The sequence below is a fragment of the Salvia hispanica genome, chromosome 1, assembly GCF_023119035.1.
Source record: "Salvia hispanica cultivar TCC Black 2014 chromosome 1, UniMelb_Shisp_WGS_1.0, whole genome shotgun sequence".
NCBI lineage: Eukaryota > Viridiplantae > Streptophyta > Magnoliopsida > Lamiales > Lamiaceae > Salvia > Salvia hispanica.
Window position 1 is genome coordinate 50,289,216 of NC_062965.1, and position 16,535 is coordinate 50,305,750.

The window sequence follows — 16,535 nt, forward strand, 5'->3', positions numbered from 1 at the left end:
GAAAAGTTGTTGATTTTTTTTAAAAAAAAATTTGCTTTATTTTTCGTGGACAACAAAAAATGATAAATGTGCTCTATTTTTCAGGACTGACAGAGTATTATCCTGTTAATGGCATTAAATTTATAATCGGGCAATATTGCAATTGGAATTTGAAGAGATATTTAAAATATTAAATTTGTACCCGATTTCAGTACATTACTAAAAAGATGAATGGTGAAATCAATTAATTCACGGCGATCAGAAATTCAGTAGATAGGCTCCGGCAACATACTGTTTTGATTAGTCGGCACAAGTTCCACTATAAGTTGAAAGCTCTTGCTTCAAGCAATCATCCACTTATTCACTAATCCACTATAAGTTGAAAGCTCTTGCTTCAAGCAATCATCCACTTATTCACTAATTCATACACCGTACCCTCCGTCCCAAGATAAGCGATTCACGTTTTTTTTTGAGACGTCCTAAAATAAGTGAGTCATTTCCTTTTTTTATATTCTTTTTTTTACTTATTTTCTCTATTTTATTAACTTACTTTATTCACTTTCCACTTTACTAACAAAATCCTACTGTATTTCATTAAATCCCGTGCCGAAAAATATTTGCTCACTTATCTTGGAACGGAGGAAGCAGTATTCTTGGAAGATTACTGTTTTATTTAGGTATTTGGTTTAGTTTTGTTTTTCAATTTTATGTTTATGTTTGTCTATGATCATTATATCACATTTATGTTTGGTTATACAAGGCCAAAAATATATGTGTAGTTCGATTTTTATGCGTAGATGACATCCGATAATTGTTTTGAAAGTTGAAACCATTATACTTTGGTGGATAAAAGTTGACGGACAAAGTCCTATTATGTGTTGCTTGTTGCTTATGTTATGAGTAGATGATATCCGATATACTATTATTTGAACGTTTTGAATTACATGCAATAAAAAAAAGTTAGGATCCGTTTGGTACACGGAATTGGAATTGAAATTATATCGAATTAAATTGGAAGGAATTGAATTGGAATTCAATTCCAAATCCTTTATTTGGCAAAATGAAATAATTGTTATGGAATTGAATTTAAAAAATCGAATGTGAGTGTGTTGTGTGTGTGTGTGCAGTGTGTGTGAATGTGTGTGTTGTGTACTGTGTGTGTGAATGGTGAATGTGTGTGCTGTGTGTGTGTTTGAATGGTGAATATGTGTGCTGTGCCGTGCGAATGTGTGTGTGTGTGATGTGTGTGTGCGCAGTGTGTGTTGTGTGTGTGATGTGCAGTGTGTGTGTGCGTGCGCGCTGTGTGCGTGCAGTGTGTGTGTGTGTTTTTGCTCTGTGTGTGTAGTGTGAGGATGTGTGTAGTGTGTGTGTGTCTGAACGTGTGTTGTGTGTGTGTGTGAATGTGTGTAAGAATTATGCATTGTGTGTGTAATTTAATAAATATTTGGAATTCCACTATTTCATGCGGAATTCAAATTGTGGAATTGGAGGATTTGAAATTGGAATTCAATTCCAAATCCAAGAATTTTTCTAATACCAAACAATGGATGTGAAATTGAAGGCTTCAATTTCAATTCCAGACTTCCAATTCTATATACCAAACGCAGCCCTAGTGTTGTTCTAATTATGGAACATGGATGGGCAACAACAAATTCAACTGAAACAGAACTAATACTCCATATGTGTATGCAATAAGTCAAAAAAGTTAGAGCAATATTTTGGCTTATTACTAATTTGAATTCAATGGTTTGGACTTTGGAAGATGGCCATATCATTTAAAATAGTGGTTCACATTGGCTATGACCCCAACTCACGTTATATTCCTAGCCACAAAATAGAATATTTAGAAATGCCATGAGTTTTAATAGTTCTATGAAATTAGTAATTAAGAACGAGTAAAAAAAATTAACTGTGAAAAATAATCCTCATTCGTTTAAAAAGAAAAACTCACAAAAATAGGAGTAGGTAGATTTTGAAGAACAAAGCAAAATAGAAAAGATGAATTATTTATTTAGGAACCTATAAAAATAAAATATGGTGGAGATGTATTGAAAAGAGGAGATTGCAGGTGGTGGGTTAGAATAGGAAATCTGATGTGATAAGAGGCCATTGTCCCACTTTTCCAGCGAGTGGTACAAGATTTTATAGTCCCAACAAGGACACATCACACTTTTTGCCAAACCCATGGCATTGACCCATCATCACTTTTCACACATTTGTTACTCTTTCCATGTTAGAAGTCTCATTCTTCGGCAACAGAATTTTAAGAAATATTATAAAAAATGAGTGAAAAAAGTTAATGGAATATAAACCTCATTATTATATATACTCCCTCTGCCTGTGAATAGGAGTCCCGCTTTTTCATTTTAGTACGTCCGCGAATAGGACTCCTATTCGCAGACAGAGGAGTATATTATAAATTTATTCTCCTCCGTCCTCCACCTGTCTACAATTTAAAAGTCTCATTTTGCTATTTCAAAATATATGTAATTCCATGATTTAAAAGTCTTATTTTGTCATTTCAAGATATCCGTTATTAAAAGTTTCATTTATTATTTTCCATTTTAAGAAGTAGACCCCCGATTCAAATAACTTATTACACTCACGTTCTATTATAAAATCTTTATATAAAACTATTACATAAAAATAATTAGGCTCCAATTCAAAGATCACACATTTGAAATACATTTGAAATACGCTTTTTAGATCGAGCTACTTGTAACGACAAAACGACATCGTTTAGACATACACACGATACCAAAACAGACTTACAATCTGCTCTCTGAAATGGATTCAGCAGAATAGTTTCTGCTCTTGTTAGAGGAAATTGGTATTATCCAACCAGTTTCAATCAGCTCAAACTAAATAAACCTACCAACTTGTATATCTACTTTAACATTCCCTTCAAAACATCAGTTTAGGCACAAGATTATGCATCATCTGCAGATATTATTAGCACTCCGTATTCGACGCAAAGTGGTACCCCATCGAGAAGGATTGAGCGGCGTTTTAACATCGGAGAAGAAGCTTAATTTCTCGAGAAAAGATCAGCTGCTGCCGCGTTTGAAATACTCCTTTATGAATCTTTCTCCATAACAGGGGTATTTGCCTCGGATGTAGGCTCGGAGACACTTTTGGTAGGAGAAGTCGATCCATCCGCCGTCAGTTCTTACGACAAAGAGGCACCTTGAATTCGAGAAATGGGGATGCCGGTCAACCTTCATTTGAATCACAAGTTAGAAGATGAATAATTCCAAAGAAGCATATTATAGGGATTGAATTGACAATCAGTCTGCCACAGAAATGAAACTAACCATAATTGAATCAAGTCCGCAACCAATCTTATCTTCGGAATGAGGGTGATGTGCAAGAAGCCGATCTACCACAGTTTGCTCGTCTTTTGGGGTGAGGCGTTCTCCATCCATATACCTGGCGGACGAACATACTACTAGGTAAGCATGCCAGTGGACTTCGTTCATCACACAACCAACAAAGACGAAAGCATAGTATCGATTATCTAAAATTGAGTTTCTCAATCATCTAATGCACATGCAATGACGGAGAGACCAAAAGCATTGGTTGGATTGGCACAGCCGCACAGGCACGCCATATCAAGGAAGCTGACCAGTTGATTCAGAAACATGGAACCTCATGGATTTCTATTGTACAATACCAGTTCGTGATCGAGAATCCACCAATTAGCTATATAAGGATTAGGAAGGACAAGTTGTGACCAGGAAGTCTAGGTTCATTTCTAAGTCTTACAAAATCGACAAGATTTTACAATCGGTTTTCACAAGAATATATAGATGTGCTATGTAAAAGGTCATTCCAAAATAGGCTTACTCCAGCTTGTTGTGTAGAGCACTAGATCCATTCAATTTGAATTTAATTAAGAAAAACTAACTTTTACTCTTATGTTAGTATGATATCTTGACTTCCTTACTTTCTTTGCATAACCAAACTACATCAATTCATTGAAGAATGCATGCATCAGTTACGAAAAAACTCAAGCAAACATGGGATCCACTTACACTCAATTTTATTCAAGTCATATATATTCAAATAAGTCTCTCAGAACCATGATAGAGCTTTCATCGAAAGGTTACAGCAAAAGAATTTCATTGCCAGTTATACTTTCTGCAAGTACTTTTAGCAGGGAAACTAAAATGATAATGCTTTTTGGATGATTTTTTTTTATCAAATCTCACTTCTTTACCTGAACAAGCCAAAAACAAGTAAAGTCTCAAAGAGAGTAACCCTTCGCCAAAATTTTCAGCAGTCACCTTTGTAAAGTTTTAATCTGTGATAGATTATATGATACATGGATTGACCATAGATTCCAGAGGGGAGTAGATGTTTTGGCATGATAAGTAACTCATTTTCTGTAGTGGTAATATTACTGTTATTCTAATTTTCTACTGTATTCCAGGTTTGGCTACATTTCAAATACGGTAGAACACAAGCTCTAAAAATATTACTATGACATAACAGAAAGGGAAAATCTTTGTGCATTAGTCTGAGAATCTTAAGTGCCATAGACCATGGATCACCCAAGTAGAGAACAGTTATACTAGAAGAAGGATAGCAAGATCCTACCGGAAAACAAACAAGTAGCAATGAGTAAAATGGATGCTAAGATGGAAATGCTACTGGGTGATACGATAACAAAATTTCGGAAGGTAGTGGTAGTTCATAACCTGTCCCGGCCACAAGGTTAGGCTGAAATATAGAGAAATCTATGTTACCAGAGAATGCAAGACTTAGGCTAACAAACAAAATCTAGATACCACAACACATATCAAAAGGTTACTAATGACTACGTCACTACTAGCCTTTTACACAATCTCAGTATTTACTATTCAGCTTAGAGTCCTTCAAGAGAATAGAAAACTAATAAAAGAGCTCATCGACTTTGAATCAAAAGCAACTACATTCACAGTCCAAACAACTTTACAAGTTCCTGTTGGGACCTAAATACCTAATTAATTTTTCTTTTAAGAGGACCCAATTTTGCACCGTGGTTACTCAGACTCCAGCCTATTGGATGGAAAAGAAGCGTCATACCAACTAAATTGTGCTACATCGCCAAATATCGAATTCCAACTCTACTTCTAAATTATCTAATTTGAGAGCAACTAAGTCCATTCTACTGATTTTGGTTTTCGTATTCCACGGGATTAGACGACATTCCTTGATTACTTAGCTACTATCTTTTCCAATCTCATGTACTCCTTTCATCAATTTAAGTGACATTTTATCGATTATTTCTACCTGAATCAAGAAGCTCACAGCTCCTACATAGTATGCCTTCAATCAAACCCCCAATTGAAAATCTTGCATTCAAGTAAGAATCCATTCAAGCCCCAAAACAATTAAAATCAATGTGAAACTGAAAAATAAAGCCATCATCAAACAATAATCCACAACAAAAAATTGAAAATAGTATACATAAGAAAGAAATTGAAACAATTTAACCTAATCTCAGAGAGAGAGAAGGAAAGCACGCACCTGTTCGAGTGAAGTATTTCTTTGGTGAGGCAAACAATGGGCTCGATGTCTTCAAATATTTCTGCTTCCTTGATTTTCCATCTCCGGTAGTCCGGGTCGTCCAATTTAGGGTGATGAGGGCGATCTTTTACATCGGTTGATTGAAAAACCTGAGCTAGAGAGGGTGATTTGCCACCGTCGGCGCCGGTGGAATCAGCGGCGGAGGTGCACAGCGGCCTGCGAGGCGGCGGGACATTTATGAGAGAGAGGTGATAGCTGCGCTGGACGAGGCGGAGGAGGAGGAGCGGCGGAGCTCTTAGAAGCGGAGCAGCAGCCATTGATTCTGAACCCAAGGAATTGTTTTCAATCGAAAAAGAGACCTTATGTATTTGAATTATTCTTCAAAATATCGAAGGAATGCCGATTTTTTTTTCTTACATACTGATATTCGAGATATAAAATATAAATTGGTGTGGAAATCATTTTGGACGAAAATGAAAGAGAGATTAATGATAATGACTCCCATAGATAGTTCAATAGAGGAGTTATATTTCAATTAGACATGATAATAGTCGTGATAAGATTCATGGATTTGGCATATCAATTGGACTAGTGATCTTTGTTGGTACTAGTAATGGATATTTTATTTTCAAAAGTTTTAAAAAATATTACTTCCTCGTGTATTAGTTAAAACATTTCTTTTGAATATGAAATTAACAAAATAATTTATTAAAGATCAAAATAAAGGGAGTTAAACAAGAGAGATGAAAATGGTAAAGAATAAAGTTTTTTCAAAAAGAAAACTCCCTTCCTTACATAAAAGTAGAGTCAAATTGGTTCTAAACATAGGTCTATTTTATGATTTTTTTAGTTATATACTTTATCTTTTAAAATTTTTGCATTCTGAACATTTCAATTCGAATCACAATTGGTCTTACACTAACGATTCTGTCAATTTTTATACGATTTTAACACGGTTTTGACCAATTCTTAAACGGTTTTAACCCGAATAGGTCTTAAACGGTTTTAACCCGAATAGGACTGTTAGAACCATCAAAATCGATCAAAATCGGGTTAAAACCGTTTAGAAATTGACGGAATTGTTAGTGTATGACCAATTGTGATCCGAGTAAAAATGTTCAGGATGCAAAAATTCAAAAGATAAAATATAAGACTAAAATCATAAAATAGACATATGTTTATTTTGGCCTTTATTCTTTTTTCTATTTTGGTACTACTACATTCTAGTAGTTGAGTCATTTCTCACATTTCTTCTTACTTACGCGAGGGAGCGGGACACCGGTAAGGATCACCTCCAACATTTTATAAAACATCACCTAATATACCAAAAAGAAATTGACATGTGGAATTATTTTAAAAATGATAAAGATATTGCAACTCCAAATTCCTCACGCCAAACACCCTTTCTCTCTCTACCTCTCATCCCCACTCAAACTTGCATTTTAGCAATTCCCATCTCTTTTCTTCTTACATATTTGTTCTTTTTGTGCATGGTGTAACCATGAATTTAATCTTCCACATTAGCATAAACCATCAATACAATTTCAGATTGGAAGCAATGCTTGAAAATTAAGAGGGAAAAGAGAGATTTAATGGTGGTTGCGAATTTGTGAGGAAAGGGAGAGATTTAACGGTGGAATGTACAGTAAGAGATTTAATAGGTGATGTTTTAAAAAATATTGGAGGTGATCTATACCGGCAAGAGACGCGCCCACCCAGGTGGCATTTTTTAACCGCCTACTCCGACGTCGTTTTTGCCCAAAGAAATGGTGGGTAAGGTGAATACAAACAAAATGAAATAAGGACACCAAATCAGCCGAGTTGAACTGCCACCTCCCAATTCCTCACCGTAATTGCCTCAAATCAAATGATTACAACGATTTCTTCTTTAATCATAGTTTAATCCAAAAGTTTTAACACAAAAAAGCACAACCTTTTTACCTAAACAAATGTGATTCTTGATTAAATTCCTCATTTCCAGTCACACTACCAACAAAAATAATCACAAAATCCCTCTGCAGCTGAAAACAAATAAATTTGAAACTAAAAATCCCACCTTTACCCGCCGCCGCCGATGGGCCAAACCGTCTCCTCCGCGAGGCCCAGATCCTCCAAATCCACCGCCGCCATCTCGCCGCTCAATCCCGAGCCACGCCCCGACAGCCCCGACGATTCCGCCGCCGAATTCGACGATTCCTCCGACACCGATTACTCTCTCAGCCTCCCCGACGAATGCCTGGCGTGCATCTTCCACTCCCTCTCCGCCGCCGACAGGAAGCGCGCGTCGGCCGTCTGCCGCCGCTGGCTCGCGGTGGAGGGCCAGAGCCGCCACCGCCTCTCCCTCCAGGCGCCGGCGGAGCTCTCCGTCGCCCTCCCCCGCCTCTTCTCCCGCTTCGATTCCGTCACGAAGCTCGCCCTCAAATGCGACCGCCGATCCGTCAGCATCGGCGACGAATCGCTGATCCTGATCTCGCAGCGGTGCAGGAGCCTCACTCGGCTGAAGCTCCGCGCCTGCCGCGAGCTCACCGACGAGGGGATGTCGATTTTCGCCGCGAATTGCAGGAATCTCCGGAAATTCTCGTGCGGTTCTTCCAATTTTGGGGCGAGAGGGATGAATGCGTTGATTGAGAATTGCGGATTGCTCGAGGAGCTCTCGGTGAAGCGATTGCGAGGGATTAATAATGCCGGAGCTGCTGAATCGATCGGGCCGGGTAAAGCTGCTGATTCGTTGAAGATGATCTGTTTGAAGGATCTTTACAACGGGCAGTGTTTTAGCCCTTTAATAATTGGGGCTAAGAATTTGAAAAGTTTGAAGCTTTTTCGATGCTCTGGTGATTGGGATAAACTGTTGGAATTGATTGCTGATAGGGTTGATAGTTTGATTGAGGTGCATTTGGAGAGGATTCAAGTTAGTGATTCAGGGCTTTTATCCCTCTCCAAATCTGCTAATCTTGAGGTGCTGCATTTGGTGAAAACGCCCGAATGCACGAACGTAGGGGTTATTGCAGTCGCGGAGAAATGTAGGTTGCTTCGGAAGCTCCATGTCGATGGATGGAAGACTAATAGGATAGGCGATGATGGATTGATTGCTGTGGCTACTCACTGCCTGAATCTACAGGAATTGGTCTTGATTGGTGTGAATCCGACACGGTTGAGTTTGGAGAAGCTGGCTTCGAATTGCCAGAGTTTGGAGAGATTAGCCATTTGCGGGAGTGAAACCGTTGGGGACACGGAGATATCCTGCATTGCTGCAAAATGCTTCGCGTTGAAGAAGCTCTGCATCAAGAGCTGTCCAATGTCGGATCATGGCATGGAGGCGTTGGCGGGAGGGTGCCCTAATCTGGTGAAGGTGAAGGTGAAGAAGTGTCGGGGGGTGACATCCGAGGGAGCGGATTGGTTGAGGGCGAACAGGGGGTCTCTCTGCGTGAATTTGGATGCTGTCGAGCCTGAACTTCCCGAGGCAAGCGTTAGCGAGCAGGGAGGTGGTGATGGCGACGGTGAGGCTCCATCGGGTGGGGGAAGTGGAGACACCAACGTTGCATCGAGCAGGAGCAACGGGAGGTTCAAGATGAGGCTAGGGTCTTTCTCGCGGAGAGGATTGGTGATGTGCACGTTCAAGAGGTGGTCGAGCTTTGGTGGAAGATTCAGGAGCTGCTCTGGAAGGGGCTGATGCCGGTAACTCCCTGCGCTCGATTATACGTGACTCGTTATTTTCGGGTTAAGCCTTTTGATGTGTTGATGAGAAGTGTTAACAATAGCGGATTTGATTAGAATAGGGAAAGGGAGAAAGCCCTTGCACTCCCTTTGCAATCTTGTAAGAAATTTGCTTTAGTTTTAGTTGTAGGGTTGTTTATGAACACAAAATACATGTTTTCTTGTTTGTTTAAGCTAAATCTCCTCGGTTGAATGCAATATAGTATATAATATTTGTACTCAAACAATTAAATTTCATTATAACTTTCAAAATTTCTTAAATTTTTTGACCAATTGAAAAAGAGTAATTTAAAACTGAGAAAAAGAGAGGACAAACTTAATTATGCATCTTGATACCAATGCCGTTCATCAATATATTTGCGTTTATATTTCTTGAACTCACAACAAAATCCAGATATTGTAAAATGAAATTCTATGAAAACTGAAAGTCAGAACATCTAGAAACACACAAGAGTGTCGTCCAATTTAGGAAAATGGGGACGATCTTTTACATCGGTTGATTGAAAAACTTGAGCTAGAGAGGGTGATTTGCCACCGTCGGCGCCGGTGGAATCAGCGGCGGAGGTGCACAGAGGCCTGCGAGGCGGCGGGACATTTATGAGGGAGAGATGATAGCTGCGCTGGACGAGGCGGAGGAGGAGGAGCGGCGGAGCTCTGAGAAGCGGAGCAGCCATTAATTCTGAACTCAAGGAATTGTTTTCTATCGAAAAAGAGTAGTTGCTCCAAGACTTGGACATCGACCCGCCGGTGCTCTTCCCCTTCTTCAGCTTCCGCGGCGCCTCCGCTGTTTGGTAGTAGGCGCCGGAGGTGCTGTATGACCGGAAATCGGGTGTGGGCCCGTAATAAGCCTCTATTTGCATGTTTGAATCGCTGTACATGTTTGATCTGCTGTAATCCGCCATGGAATGGAACTATACTATATGAAACAAATGTGGAGATGTTTTGTTTTTTTTGGAGTTTTAAAGAGGAAATTGTGGTTAAGACCAGTCAAACACGATTTCCCATTTCATATTCATACATTTTTTTTATTTACTCATATAATTAGATAAATTTTAGTATTCGAATTATTTATTTTTCTTCAAAATATCGAAGGAAGGCCAATTTTTCACTTACATACAGATATTCGAGATATAAAATATAAATTGGTGTGGAAATCATTTTGGACGAAAATGAAAGAGAGATTATTGATAGTGACGCGCATGGCTTGTTCAATAGCCCAGAAATACGAAAATGAAAGAGAGATTATTGATAGTGACGCGCATGGCTGTTCAATAGCCCAGAAATACAAAAATGAAAGAGAGATTATTGATAGTGACGCGCATGGCTTGTTCAATAGACCAGTTATATTTCGATTAGACATGATAATAGTTGTAATAAGATTCATGATTTGGCTCGTCAATCGGACTAGTGATCTTTATTGGTTAAACCTAACAGGCACATAGTTGATACTGGTACACATGAATATTCTATTTTCAAAGTTTTTAGAAAATATTACATCGTCCTATGTAGATAAAGCATTTTTTTTTTACATGAGACTAAAAAATAATTTATTAAAGATTAAAATGGAGAGAGTAAAGTATGAGAGAGAATAAAGTAAGAGGAATGAAAAAAAAGTAAAATAAGTGAGGAATAAAGTTTTTTTTTTTAAAAATGACTCAACTACGAGAAAATATTCCCTAGTCCGAACATACCATATGTCAAGATGAGTTGGTATGCCCAACCACTAATATTTTTGACAAATGGATCCACAAATAATTACTTACAATAGAAATTGAATTATACTCCATCCGTCCCATTAAATATGCAACATTTGCTTTTCGACACATGATTTTATGCAGTGTTGTTTTGTGGGTTAATGAAGAGAGAGTAAGAGAGAATAAAAAGTAGAGAGGGTATTGTTTCCACTTTTAGAAACGTTTCATTTTCAATGGGACAGAGAAAAAAGAAAACGTTTCATTTCTAATGGGAGTATATAGAAAGTTTTTCAAATTTGCAATCATCAAATATATTTGAGTAAAGGTCAAAATTGGTCCTGAACATATGGTCATTTTACGTTTTTGGTCCTAAACATTATCTTTTGAATTTTTTGGTCCTGAACATATGAAAATTTGATCATTTTGGTCCTCCGTCAACATTTCCGTTAAAAACTTAACGGTCAACAAGTTTAATCCCAATTTTGACCAAATTAGACTTTTAATTCTAATTTTTTATTCCTAATTAATTCCCTAATTATTTTAATAATTATTTATTTAAAATCAGATTTAAATATAGTATAAAAAATAAAGTGAAAAATTGTAATTCCTCTTCTCTTATGCCCCAATCTCCATCTCCGTCCAATCCAACTCTATCATCATCGCCAACAGCACCTACCCCGCCTTCAACAGCTCCGCCTCCACCATCTCCCTCATCCATACCTCCACCCCTCCACATCGCCTTCAAAGTCTATCTCTCTCAAAATAAATAGTGACCAAGGAGAAACTCTCCCGCAATGTGTGAGTTTCATCTTTCCAAGCCTAGAATTCATATTGGAACTATACTATACTATTATGCTAAATTTTATTTCGAGTTTCATCAGCGCTTTACTTCAAGCACAATACTGCTTTAGGGTTGGTGGATACTAACTTCATCAATTTCTCCATCCAAAATAAAGTGAGTTCTGCCATATTCTAGTTTCTTCTTCACTTTTATTCTCCCTCGGCCATTTTTTGCAGTTTGAGATCCACTTTTGTATGCCTGGTTTGGGAATGAGAAATCCGCTTTTGTATGTGGAGGGGTGGATGAGGGAGATGGCGGAGGCGGAGCTGTTGGAGATTGGGGCGTAGGATTGGATTGGATTGGACGGAGTTGGAAATCCGCTTTTGTTGGCGATGGAGTTGGATTGGACGGAGATGGAGATTGGGGCATAGGAATTCTCAATAATTCGTGTATAATTTCTCAACATTACTATTTGGAATTCTCAATAATTCGTGTATAATTTCTCAACATCACTATTTGGAATTCACAATAATTCGTGTAAAATTTCTCAACATTACTATTTGGAATTCTCAATAATTGGCCTATACACATTCTCATATAGCTGTGAATAACAAAATAATATCAACACAACATTGAAACAATACCAAATCATGTACTTCCGAATATTTTGTAGATGAGTTATGATACTTCTCAATACTGACAAAATGAATACTCACATAACATGTCCAAAATGATATAGGTAATGCCATTAATATTTCTACATACAAAAATATTCAATGACAACAGTCACAAAAGAAGTTTATTTATAATCCTCAAAGCTCCTACTGTTTTTCCCAATTTGCAATAAGTTCTTCCACATCAACCTTGACAAATTTGTTGCATTCAGTCAGATGGTGTTTTGCTCCTTCACCAACTTGCAGTTGCAATTGAATGTAGACGTCACTAGAGTTGTGCAATATTTGGCACGTAAGATTCTCAGAGTCTTCGATCATCTAATTGGCAGTCATATTTGCCAATCTTTGATCTTTTGTCTCTTGTACGTCTCCATATCAAGTTACAAAAATCAATAATAGAGAACAGAACATCAATAAATTATATTTGAAAATATCAACACACAACATAAAATATACAAATTAAAACTAAGAAACAGACATATGAATAAAATTGACAGAATAATCATCAAACAAACTGTGACAAAACCACTAAAACTAGTAGTACTTACTAATCAATGAAAAAACTACTAAAAACATAAACATGTATCGGAACATGAACATCAGAATAAAAAAAATTCAAAAATTACTAACGAATATATGAAACAACAGCTCGAATAAAAACAGAAACTTCAAATACAAAAATTAAGAAGATGCATATCGAATTATTCAAAATAAAAACATAAAAGCACAATTATTAACACATATCTTCCATTATTGAACAAAGACAAACAAAATAGCTTCGAAAAGGAGACAATCGCGATAGGTTGATGAGCTCGGCGGAAATTAACAAGCAAAATAGCTTTAAAAAGAAGAAAATCGTGATACGTGAAGACTGAATTTGATAAGATCGGTAGATATTGAACAACGAGAATCAATTCCTCCAATTTATAATCGTGTGATTAAGAAAATATGAATTTGGAAAGAAATCTCCGAGATTTGAAGACTGATTTGATGATACAAAGAAGAGAAGAGAAGAGAAATTTTAGAGAGGAGGGATTTTAGGGAAAAAAATCTGAGCGTGAATTAGAGTATTGGTATGCAAAACAATTTGGATGAACTAAAATACCCTTTTCATATTATTTAAACTAATAAAAGGGAAAAAAATATTCCAAATCTAGGCTAAATCAAGTCCTTGGATTAGAAGAATGAACGGTTATGATGAAATCTTAATTTGAGATTAACAATTAGTTAGCAATCATGTCCCTATTTTGCATTATTTAAAGATAAATCATAAAATGTCATGACATTTCATCCTTTTATTTTTCCTCTTTTATATTTATATGTATACATATACGAAAAACACTAATTTAATGTGTTATATTTAAATTTTATCAGCATATTGATTATTTTCTGATTTATTTCAGCAGTTCTAAACTTGCGTTACAATTATTAATAAAATTAATCATGCTATAAACCTTAACAACTCCATTTGTTTTTTTTATTTATTATTTTTTCCTTAACAACTCTACTTAATTAAAAGATAAATTGTTTGTCTAGTAGTATTATGTTTACGGAATGTATGAATAATCCATTTTGATATTTTTTTAATATTTTATTGAATTTCTGATATGTTAAAATATAATATTAATTAATTAATATACAAATAAAATATAAGACATAACCAACTTTAATTATTAGTATATTTCGTGTATATATGCAACAAATATAAAAGAGGAAAAATTAAAGCATGTCATGAAATTATATGGAGTATGACTTTTGTTTTTTAAGTATGCTAAATATATGTGTGAATTTGTATTTGTATAAATATTAGTGAGGATCCCAATTTTAAGAAAAAAATTCTATATTTACTTGAACTTCCATATGCAAGTGATCCTTTGTGGATTCATTTGTCGAAATATTAGTTGTTGGGCATAGCAACTTATCTTGACATGGGCTATGTCTGGACTAGGGAATATTTTCTCACCTCAACTATCTTAAGACGGAGAGAGTATAATATTAAATGCTACTCTCTCTGTCCCAAAAAAATATGTGCACTTTCTATTTTGTCCGCCCCACAAAAATATGTGCATTCCATTTTTGGAAAGTTATATCAATTTAATAATATAAGTCTCATTATCCATTAATACTACTTTAACTATAATTTTCCTCCTCTTTGTTACTTTACCATATCATTCTCCTCATCTCTCTTACTTTACCAATTTTATCTTAATTCCCGTGACATCTTCATTGCCCATATTTTTATGGGCCGGAGGGAGTATATATTTGTAACATTGTATCATACTCCCTTCGGTACATAAAAATAGAGTCATTTTTTCTATTTTGGTACATTCCATAATAGTGAAGTCATTTCCTATGTTTCTTCTCACTTACTTGAGGGAACATCTTTTTTAGTACATCAACTGTCCTAAATGAGCAAATTTAATCCGTAACATTTCATAATATCTTTTGAGGTCCATCAACTATAAGTTAATATCAATTCAAGTACTTTTTGGCTATTTCCAATATTTTCATGACCAAAGTACCCTTAAGGCCATGAGAGCAATTTAATCTATTTACCCTCTCATTTTCATTAAATATATACTTTGAGATAATTGATATACCAAAAAAGATGTTCCCTCTAATTTTAATTTTTTTTTTAAATATCTTAATGATATTAATATTCTATTACTATTAATTATTTACGTTTAGTTTTACTTATTTGTAATATTTTAAATCATTGTACTATATTTAATATTAATAGTAAAATAATATAGGTATAAATATATGTAAACATTGAACTATATTTAATTTTAGTAGTTCAATTTATTAGATGGAATATTAATTTTTCAATCTTGAAGCTATACCATATACATAGAAGAATATGTTATTTTTAAGTGTAATACAAAATTGACAATTAAAAATAAATTAAAATTCATTAACATACGCAAAATCTTAAATAATTCAAAGAGCTAAGTTTTGTTTTATCTACTCTTATGTAGTAATTGTAGTCTAAAAGAATTAGTTGAAATTATCAATAATCAATTTAATAAAAAAGACAATGGCATTCCTTAGTTGAATATATGAATAATTTAAATTTATGATTGTTTAATTAAATAAAAAAATAATAGTTGCTATAAATTATTTAATATCACAATGTCACGTCTTAATATTATCATTATGTCATTTACAACAACATCATGAAAACTGTTCATAGTTCTCATATCTATTCCCTTGACTATTCGTGAATCATATTTTTTCTAGTTTATTAAATTTTTTATTTCAACGTAGTATATATTATTCCCTCCGTCCACAAAAAATAGAGCAATTGGTGTATAGCACGGATTTTAATGTAGAATTGGTAAAGTAGGAGAGAAGAGAAAAAAAGTAAGAGAGAAGGAGATAAAGTAAGTGAGAAGTAGTGTTAGTGGAATGATGTGTATGGTTATTATTTGTTGAAAACTTTCCATAAATGAATGTGCTCTATTTTTTGTGGACGACCAAAAATGATAAATGTGCTCTATTTTTTGTGGACAGAGGGAGTATATATTTAGATTAACTTAAATTTTTAGAAAGAAGAAAGTGGATGAATACAGAAAAAAAAAAATTACATACTTTAATGACAATGAGATGGTAAATAGATTGAATTGCCCATTATGGACTTAAGGGTAATTTGGTAATGAAAATATTGGAAATAGCCAAAAAGTACTTGAATTGATATTAACTTATACTCCCTTCGTCTGCGAATAAGAGTCCCGTTTTTCCACTTTAGTCCGTCCGCAAATAGGAGTCCCGATCATTTTTACCAAAAATGGTAATAGGGTCCCACATTCTACTAACTCATTCCACTCACATTTCATTTAAAGCTAATATATACAAGTGAGACATCTATTCCACTAACTTTTTTACACTCACTTTTCTTAACATTTCTTAAAATCCGTGCCTCCAAGAAATGAGACTCCTAATGGCGGACGGAGGGAGTAGTTAATGGACCTCAAAAGATATTATGAAATGTTACGGACCAAATTTACTCATTTAGGATAGTTGATACACTAAAAAAAGATGTTCCCTCCACTTACTTTACTGCGAGCGACAAGACACGCGCCCAAATATGTGGCATTTTTAACCGCCCACCCAACATCGTTTTTGACCAATGAAATGGTGGGTAAGGTGAATATGAACGAATTGAAATAAGGACACCAAATC

General features: G+C 35.5%; 2 protein-coding genes across 2 annotated transcripts; one reads left to right on the top strand and one right to left on the bottom strand.

Annotated features, from left to right (window-relative positions):
• Nucleotides 1-2,662: 2,662 nt before the first annotated feature.
• On the bottom strand, nucleotides 2,663-5,912 carry LOC125208273 (protein DCL, chloroplastic). Its single transcript, XM_048107858.1, has 3 exons — nucleotides 5,491-5,912; nucleotides 3,294-3,408; nucleotides 2,663-3,197 (listed from the first exon to the last, which is right to left on the bottom strand). Exons 1-3 carry the CDS (start codon nucleotides 5,805-5,807, stop codon nucleotides 3,027-3,029), a joined length of 603 nt encoding a protein of 200 aa, XP_047963815.1. The 5' UTR covers nucleotides 5,808-5,912; the 3' UTR covers nucleotides 2,663-3,026.
• Nucleotides 5,913-7,385: 1,473 nt separating this feature from the next.
• LOC125215667 (putative F-box/LRR-repeat protein 8) lies at nucleotides 7,386-9,399 on the top strand. Its single transcript, XM_048117166.1, has one exon. It carries the CDS (start codon nucleotides 7,565-7,567, stop codon nucleotides 9,158-9,160), a length of 1,596 nt encoding a protein of 531 aa, XP_047973123.1. The 5' UTR covers nucleotides 7,386-7,564; the 3' UTR covers nucleotides 9,161-9,399.
• Nucleotides 9,400-16,535: the final 7,136 nt, after the last annotated feature.